Source organism: Merops nubicus, unplaced genomic scaffold, assembly GCF_000691845.1.
Source record: "Merops nubicus isolate BGI_N331 unplaced genomic scaffold, ASM69184v1 scaffold8034, whole genome shotgun sequence".
NCBI lineage: Eukaryota > Metazoa > Chordata > Aves > Coraciiformes > Meropidae > Merops > Merops nubicus.
In genome coordinates, this window is record NW_008606151.1 from 7,624 (window position 1) to 16,853 (window position 9,230).

Genomic DNA, 9,230 nt, shown 5'->3' on the forward strand with positions numbered 1-9,230 from the left:
CTGTGCCCCACGAGCTGCGGGTGACACACCTGCCACAGAGCAACTGCTTTGTAGGGGTGAATTTTTGTCTTCAGTTTAATTTGCCGGGAGGCAGAGATCTTGGAGGTTGTGGTCTTGTGACCTACCATGGTCACGGGGGGGTGTGTCAACTCACCCCTGAGTTTGCTTGAGCTGATGACCTTATATTAGGCCTGAAAAGGAATTAGGTGTGTGAAGAAAAGCAAAGCAAAAAAGCCTTTGGGGATTGTCCTGCTGTGGGGTGGCCGCAGAGCCTTGTGCTCTTTGTCAGGGAGCTGCTGCAGACAGGTGGCTCTTTTCAAGGCTGCTTTGTGGTTGGACCTCTCCAGCCCGGGCTTTGGGAGCAGCCTCTGCACTGTCCCGCCTTCTCTCCTCTTCTAGGACATGAACAACCTGGAGGAAGGGGTGGAGTTCCTCCCTGCCATGAACTCCAAGAAGATGGAGAAGCGTGGCCCAAAGCGGCGAGTGGTTGTCGCCGTCACGATCGTTGTTTTCCTGCTCGTTTCCCTTGTCACTGGCCTCCTGGTTTGGCACTTCAAATGTGAGTCTGTCGTGGTGCCATGTAGAGGGATACCCTGGCAGCACGTCCACGTGGAAACACTTTGTTATCCAGTGTTGCTCACCTGTCCCTCTCAAGCTCTGGGAAGGCTGCAGGGAATGGAGGGACCCCGTTTCCACCCCCCTGACCCAAGTGCTGGGACTGGGGACCTGCTGTGCGTGGTCCCAGCCTTGGCTGCCCTTTCTGACTCACAGCTCTTGCCTTCCAGACAGGAACGCAGCCGTCCAGAAGGTTTTCAATGGCCACTTGAGAGTTCTGAACTGGGAATTCCTTGATGCTTATGAGAATTCCAGCTCCCCAGATTTCATCATGCTGGCCAAGAAGGTGAAGAGCACGGTAAGAGGATTTTCACATGCCTCCTGCAAGCAGGGCTTTTCCTCTTGTCCTGTGGCCATGGGGATCCTGTGTGTAACATGTCTGGGCACTTCTGAGATTCTCAGCTCTCCTTCTTCCTCTCTTTGGCCCCTGCTGATTCCTGCAGTCAGGGATGCTGGGTATGTGTCCTTATTGTCCATAGCAGGCTTGAAGCTCCATCTGTCAGTAGCCTTTTCCCCCTGCTCACTTCTAGACATGCTGAACACCCTTCTTTAAACCTTTTAGGTGGAAGAGATCTACAGGAACCATCCAGATATAGGCCCTTACCACAAAGAGACAGTGATAACTGCATTCAGGTGAGTGTTAGGTGCTGTCTGAGCCCTGTCTGGGGGCAGAGGAGGGCCATGCTGGGCTGTCACACAGCTGTACAGCCCTCGTTCTCAGCCTGCTGGCAATGGGGGCACCTCAGCAGACACCCTGGTGACACAGGAAAGGGCAGACAGTGAAATAGCAACCTCAAAATGTGTGTTGTTTTCTGCCAGTCCTTGTCACTGTGTGGTGAGGGAGATGTCTTGGGAAAGTCAAGGTGTGGTGCAGGGGAGTGCTATGAGCTGCAGTGGTGGTGTCTGGCAGCTTTGGAAGGGACTCCCTGGGGCTGGCAGGGGCCTTCTGCTGAACACAGTTTACTTCACTTATCATTGAGATTCTCGCTTCCCTGCGGCCAGCCTCCAAAAATGCCTCATCAAGTAGCTTGGTTCCTTCTTCTGTGGGTCCTTGAGCCCTCCCCCGTCTGTCCTGGCTCTGGGCTCACAGTGGCTCTTCCCCTGCAGCGAGGGCAGCGTCATTGCCTACTACTGGTCTCAGTTCCTGGTGCCCCAGTACCGTGCGGAGCGGCTGGACAGGGCCATGGCAGACAGGCAGAGCCTGGTGCAGAGGTGGAACCCCCGCCTGAGGAACCCCCTGCTGAGGGTGGAGTCGGTCGTCGCTTTCCGTGAGTGTCGGCGCCGTCCCTGGGCCTCTGCCTGGCACTGGGGGGGACGTTCTGCTGCCAGCCACAGCCCTCCCCTGGGCACTGCCCCAAGGGTGGGTGTAAGGACCTGGCCTTCACAGCGCTGCTTTGGTGGGCCGTGCAGAGCAGGGGAGGCTGTGTGGAGCTGCTCCCCTCCGCTCAAACGCCCCGTGTTCTCCTCTGAGCCCATCTGGAGAGGAGCGGGGGTGAATCCTCCCTCCTGCAGAGCAAAAGCTTGGTCACTCAGCTCCCCAGAGCCCAGACAGGAGCAGCCTCCCCCTGGCGAGCTTGCAGGGAGAGACCCCACCAGCAAGACCAAACCGTTGCGGGTCCCAGGGACTTTTCACAGCCCAAAGATGACAACACCTCTGCTTTTTTCTGCAGCTGCCGACCCCAGCATAGCTCACTCTGCTCAGGACAGTAAGTACAGCTCTTCTTTAGTTTCATAATAGCCTCTTTGGGGTGTGATTTCCTTTGTGGGATGGGGAAATGCCTGAAGAGGGGTGGTCTGCTGACCTCTGTGTGCTGCTTGGAGCTGGTTCAGGGCCAGCCACACTGCAGCACAGGCCGTGCCGTGGGCTAGCAGGAGTGGGTGCCCTGGCTGTCCTTCCCCAGTGCCTCACCTCATAGAGGGAAGGAGATTAGCAAGGGTGCTCCCTGCAAGAGGCATCTCCTGAGTGTGCTGAATGCTGCATCTCAGGATAAAGCAGGGCAGAACCTCCTCATTTGCTTTGTTAACTCTTCCTGCTCTCCTGGGCAGATAGCTGCATCTTTGCCCTGCACGCCAAGGAGGGGGAGATCACCACTTTCACCACACCAGGGTTCCCCAACAGCCCGTACCCCAACAATGCTCTCTGCTACTGGACGCTGCGGGCGGACGCCAACTCTGTCATCAGCCTCACCTTCAAGACACTGGAGCTGGAGCCCTGCACAGACCATGGTGACTACATCAAGGTGTACAACTCTCTGAGCCCCGTGGAGCCCCACACGTTGGTCAGGTGGGTGTCCCCACTGGGTGTCTGTGCAGCACCGAGTCCTGGTGTGAGGCAGGAGAGAGACAGTGAGAAGTCCTGCTGGTGTCTGAGCTCCTGTCCCTGCTCAGAGGTGATCTGTGCTGCTTGAGGCTCTCTGTGCAGTGGTGTCTAAAGGATTTTGCCCTTTCTTTCATAGGCTCTGTGGGAATTATGCCCCTTCCTACAACCTGACCTTCCTGTCCTCCCAGAACGTCATGCTTGTCACATTGGTTACCAACAAGGAGGGCAGATTCCCTGGCTTTAAGGCTGAGTTCTTCCAGCTCCCAAAGATGAAAGGTGAGCAGAGGCCTTGTCCTGGTTCCTCCAAACCTCTCCCTGCCGTTGGCAGCTGAAGAGGAAGGTATTGCTGTGGCTGCAGTCAGTTTGCCAGGGATGTTTCCAGGGCTGGGAGACCTGGAAGCAGGTCCCACCTTGGCTCTTTGAGCTTGCCTTGCCCACAGTGCTCTTGGCTGCTGTAATGATGTCCCTTGAGGAGGGCAACATAAGAATTATGTAGGATTATACATGCAGATTGGTGTATGCAGGAAGCACCTAATTGATCTCCTGGGTTCTCTCCAAGCTTTGGAGCAGAGCTGCTCTCTCCAGAGATGGACTTAACCTTGTTAGAGACTGTTGCATCTGCTTCCCTTCCTGCCTGGGGTGATAGCCAGCTAAGGCTTGGAAAAACCACATCTCTTTACCTCTCTGACCTGTTTTCATCCTCTTGCTTATCTCCTAGTCTGCGGTGGGACTCTGAAAGGAGAGGGTGGCAGCTTCACCACTCCCTATTACCCAGCACACTACCCCCCAGACATGGACTGTGTCTGGAACATTGAGGTAAGACAAGGTCCTCTCTTTGCCTTAATTAGTCTGTCAAATGGAGCTGGTTATGCAGGGCACTGCAAGTGAGCTCACAGCAGATGCTGCCTGGAGACTTAAGAGTCTCCAGACTGGAGGGAGGCTTTAGGAGCTGGTGCCAAAGGCAGAAAAGGCTGCAAGAGGCCTGAACTGTAGCCATACACAAAAACACCAGAGCATGTGGGCTTTGGAACAGGCCAGTCACTTGCTGGCAAATCTGGTGGTGGCAGAAACCTTCTGCCCTGGGAGAAGGCACTGTTGGCAGAGGTCTAACTTCAACCCCTGCTCTGTGGGCTGGTTTGATCTGGGATCCTGGGGTCGGCAAGCCAAGCAGCTGTCTAAGTGACTGGGAGCTGTGGTGGCTTTTTAGGAGGGTGGTTCTTTTTCTGCTGCACTTCTTTCCTTTCTCAGTTATCCTCCATCCTCCCTCCAAACCCTTTTCCCACAAATCTTACTCCCATTTTCTGCACTCCAGAAACCAGCATGCCACTGACTGCTCTTCCCTTTGCAGGTTCCCTCTACAAAGAACGTGAAGGTGCGTTTCAACATGTTCTTTGTGCTGGAGCCTGGGATCCCAGTCAGCTCCTGCACGAAGGACTACGTGCAGATCAACAACACCAGGTGGGTGCCAGGTCCTGTGTGACCCACAGCTGTGGCCCTCTGAGTGGAGGGGCTGTGGTTAGTTAGATAACACCTACTGCTTTCCTTAAACTGGCCGTGGGAGCAAGCGTGCTGGTGCTTTTTGGGCTGTGCTGAGGCAGGAGGGTGCCTGGGTCTGACAGCTCTCACAGCTCAGTGCCCTGTGGTGAGAAGGGAGCATTGGTAGGGTCGCTGTGTTGTGTTCTGTGATGCATGTACTGTTACCTTCCCTATTTGCTGTTGCACAATCTAAGGTAAACTGGTCCAAAAAGACAACTTGGTGCTGCACAGGGGAACTGAGCAGGGCTGTGTCGCAACATTTTGGCTGAGGGAGCTGACCCCTTAAAGAAAGAGGCACCTGCATCCACGGTCCTGGCTAGTTCCTGTGGGGCTTGTGAGAGTGACTCCCACCAGCCTGTGGTGGGATGGGATTTGAGGCTTGAGGGACTCCACAAATCCAGAGTCACAGTGGGTCTGGGATCAGACATTCCTGCATCAGGCAGGGATCTGGATAACTCACTCCCAGTTGTTTCCAGGGTCAAAATTTGGTCTTTGCAGCTGGCCCAGACTTTCTGCCAATGGCAGCAAAGCTCAGCTTCTGTGTGAAGCTGGGGGTCCAGCAGCTCGTGCTGGAGTCAGACCCGCTCTGTGTTCTCCTGCACCTCAGCTCTCTGGGTGTGGAAGGTGACCCTTTGTGCTGATGGGGAACTGAGGGGTGGAAGAAGGTTTGTGCAGTGCTGATGTACAAGGCTCTGTTCATCGTTGCCCTCTTTCTCTGCAGGTACTGTGGGGAGCGCTCCCAGTTTGTGGTGGCCAGTACTACCAACAGAATAGCAGTCCAGTTCCACTCAGACCAGTCCTACACAGACACTGGCTTCTTTGCTGAGTATCTGTCCTATGACTCCAGTGACCGTGAGTTGAAACCTTGGGGCTGTGGGGAGAACTGAGATCTGGAGGCTGTCCCTCCTCTGTGCTTGCACTGCCCTGTAAATTGGGAAGCACGCTTTCCTGGGGATAGGAGCATGCCTTATTTTCCTGCAGACCTCCTCATCTTCCTGCTAATGTCCTTGTATGCTGCTCTGTTCTGAGGACGAGGTGTTTTCAAAGCTGGATGCTGTAAGCAGGCGTGGGGAATGTTGTGTGCTTTGGGGAAGGGACGTGGAGGGTCCGGCTGAAAGGCTCAGGCTTCATTTGATCCCTTTCCCTCCCTCTCAGCCTGCCCTGGCAAGTTCACCTGCAACACTGGCCGCTGCATCGACAGGAGCATGCGCTGCGACGGGTGGCTCGACTGCGTCGACGGCAGCGACGAGAGGTCCTGCAGTAAGTCTGCCCTTCGTTCCTTTGTGGCTTGTCCCGGCTGCCCCGGGGTGGCTGGGCTGCCAGATTTTCCTCTGGGCTGCCAGATTTTCCTCTGAGCTGGCAGATTTTCCTCTGGGCTTCGTCGGGGTACGTGTCTTAGTGCTGAGGCTTTGGAGCTCAGCCACCGGTCTCCCCGCTCGCCTCGCTCCTCCAGGCTGCAGGGACAAGCACTTGGTGTGTGGATCCATTTGAGTCCTTTCCCAATGTAGGAGCCGTGGTTCCCTGCTCTGTAGCCCTCTCCCAGTGGAATCTCCCTTTTCTAGTCCCTCCCAGCTGGGAATGTGCTTTCCTGTGTAATGCTTGAGGCTGTTGTGGGTTTGGCTGCTCTGGGTGGTGCAAAGGGAAGTGTTTTGTTATGGAGCCAGGCAGAGCACGTCTGGAAAACCCATGAGATGCACAGGGGTTGTTTCTTTGTCCAGAATTTTCTTGGATCAGCAGAGCTAGCCTGTGGATAATGTTATTGCCCAGGGACTGAAATTATTTACAGGGGATGGGATCCCCTGGGCTGGGATCTTGTTCCCAGGTAAGGGGCCATACTCTGAGGAAGGCCTGGCTGCCAGCACTGTGATGTGCATATCTCAGGTGCTTTCCCACTGGTGGTGGTTCTTGTGGAAGAACTTGGCTTGACTTGTTGCCTCTGGCTGTCCTGCTGCTGTAACGCAGCTTCAGCCTTCACCTGCCTATGACAAGGCAGCTCTCCAAATGGTTTTGTTCCCCAGACCAGTGGAAATACTGTGCTGTAGCCCAAGTGCCTTATACATTTACCTGCACGTGGTGGTGTTTCCTGGTGTGCTCGTTCCACGTGCTCGCACACCTGCTGCGAGAGCCACCCACGTTCTCCTGTGCTGCTGCAGTAGAGACAATGGCAGACAGGTCACTGGGGACTTTGCAGATCTCTCCCCTGATTTCTCACTGTCTCTTTTCAGCCTGTACCAACCAGCAGTTCAGGTGTCAGAACGGCTGGTGCAAGCCCAAGTTCTGGGTCTGTGACAACGTGAACGACTGTGGCGACAACAGCGACGAGCTGCAGTGCAGTGAGTAACTCGCCCTGAGGGCTTGAGCAAGGTGAAGGGGGCGAGGGAGGCTGGAAACAAGCAACCAAAATGCCACTACCTGGGGCAGCAGCCCTGAGTGGAGGAACGAGGATGAGCAGAGATGTAGGAAATGTGGATTTTGGGAAAGAAAGGGCTGAATGTCAGCGGTGGTGTGCGGGTTAGAGAAACAAAGACCAGGGTCGCAGGAAATAGGTCTGTGTGATGCAGCTGAGGAGACTTGGCTTGTCTGGAGGTGAAGGGAGGTGGGCACAGACGTGTGCTGGGGGTGCTGTGGGGTTTGTGCCCAGCCATCTCACAGGAGCTGCCCCTTCCCCAGGCTGTGCAGCTGACAGCTTCAAGTGTGACAACGGGAGGTGCATCCCCGCCGGGCAGAAGTGTGACGGCAAAGACGACTGCGGGGACGGGAGCGACGAGGGCAGCTGCAGCAGTGGTGAGGGTGGGCTGCCGAGGGGACCCCCTCAAACACAGCCTCTTGCTCATGCACTTCTTCATGGCTGGGCTTTTTTTCACGGGGTATTATGTCCTGGGGATGGACAGAGGAGGGAGAGGGTTCTTCCCCTCTGCTCTGCTCTGGGGAGGCCCCCCTGCAGTGCTGGGTTGAGCTCTGGAATCCTCAGCATAGCAAAGACAGGGACCTGCTGGAGCGGGGCCAGAGGAGCCCCAGCAGTGATGTGAACTCTGGAACCCCTCTGCTGTGAGGACAGGCTGAGAGAGTTGGGATTCTTCAGCCTGGAGAAGAGAAGGCTCTGGGGAGACCTTCTTGTGGCTTTCCAGGACTTAAAGGGGCCTGTCACAAAGCTGGGGACAGACTTGTTAGCAGGGCTTGTTGCAACAGGACAAGGGGTGATGGTTTTAAACTTGAAAAGGGAGAATTAGGGAAAATGAAGAAATTTTTGACACTGAGGGTGGTGAGACCTTGGCCCAGGCTGCCCAGAGAGGTGGTCACTGCCCCATCCCTGGAACCATCCCAGGTGAGGTTGGATGGGGCTCTGAGCAACCTGCTCTAGTTGCAGATGTCCCTGCTCCCTGCAGGGGGATTCAACTAGATGACCAGGTTGCTTCCAACCCAAACCAGTCTGTAATTCTATGGTTCTGAGAGGTAAAGGGCCCCTGGACACAGTGAGCAGCCCAAGGCACTGGGCTAACCTCTCTCCCTTTGTCCCACCCCAGCTGCCCAGACAACAGTCCCCTGCAAGGAGTACACGTACAAGTGCCGCAGCGGGGTCTGCATCAGCAAACAGAACCCGGAGTGCGACGGGGAGCAGGACTGCCAGGACAACTCTGACGAGGACAACTGCAGTGAGTGCCCTGGGGATGGGGTGACCCAGGTTTCTGGGCTGGGCCTCTTGGAGAAGCACTGAAGTGTGTCAGAGAGACTCCTTGGGTTTTTCTGTGTGACAGCTTGACCTGAAAATAGCCAAGCCATGTTCTTGAGCAGTTTGAGGAGCTTCTGTGTTGATACACAAGTCAGACAGGGGTTTGGCTCCACATTTGTGGACTTGGCCAGTAAAATGTTTTTGAGAATTCAGCATCTGTGCTCCCGTGCTGATGGCATCAACCATCTCTGATGTGGCTAATGGGGCACTTGTGCTGGGGGGGGATATCCCAGAGGAACAAAGGGGAGGTGCTGAATGGAGCAGGAGTAACCCCACACCCCTTTTCCTTCCCCACCCCAGACTGCGGGATCCGCTCCTACACGAGGAAGTCACGGATTGTCGGCGGGCAGAACTCGGACGTGGGGGAGTGGCCGTGGCAGGTCAGCCTGCATGTCAAGGGCCAGGGCCACATCTGCGGGGCCTCGCTGATCTCAGAGAGCTGGCTGGTGTCTGCAGCACATTGCTTCCTGCAGCTCCAGGGCATCAGGTAGGTGGGGATAGGCTGGGGACTGCCTGCCGTAGGACACCCTGGTGGTCGCACTTCCATTTTCAGGTGTTTGAGTAGGAAAAAAACATTTTTACAGGGGTTTATCAAGGAAATTGTTTAAGATAGTGAGGGATGACATCTGCGAGACCAGGCCTCACCCTGTCCTGTGTTTCTGGACTGCTGCAGGTACTCAGACCCCAGCCTTTGGACAGCCTACCTGGGCCTGACCGACCAAGGCAACCGCAACGACGCCAACGTGCAAACGCGCAAGATCAAGCGCATCATCTCCCACCCCTACTTCAACGACTACACCTACGACTACGACATCGCCGTGATGGAGCTGCAGAGCCCCGTCACCTTCTCCTCAGTGGTCCAGCCCATCTGCCTGCCCGACGTCACCCACAGCTTCCCCGTCGGCAAGGACATGTGGGTGACCGGGTGGGGTGCGACCGTGGAAGGAGGTGAGTGCTGGCCTGGCCTTGAAAATTTGACCTGTGAAGTTTTGGGGCCTGCAAGAAAGCTGAAGAGGGGCTTTTTACAAG

At 55.7% G+C, this 9,230-nt stretch overlaps 1 protein-coding gene across 1 annotated transcript; it reads left to right on the forward strand.

The window, feature by feature from the left end:
• Positions 1-402: 402 nt before the first annotated feature.
• Positions 403-9,149, forward strand: ST14 (suppression of tumorigenicity 14 (colon carcinoma); the record flags this gene model as incomplete). The annotated part of the gene is made up of 16 exons (XM_008939554.1): positions 403-559; positions 786-913; positions 1,178-1,248; positions 1,723-1,883; positions 2,286-2,321; positions 2,662-2,899; positions 3,072-3,211; positions 3,654-3,751; positions 4,284-4,393; positions 5,193-5,323; positions 5,627-5,731; positions 6,697-6,804; positions 7,142-7,261; positions 7,996-8,124; positions 8,502-8,688; positions 8,875-9,149. Coding segments are annotated over exons 1-16 (2,194 nt in total), but the record flags the coding sequence as incomplete, so codon positions are not given.
• Between the last annotated feature and the right edge of the window lie 81 nt (positions 9,150-9,230).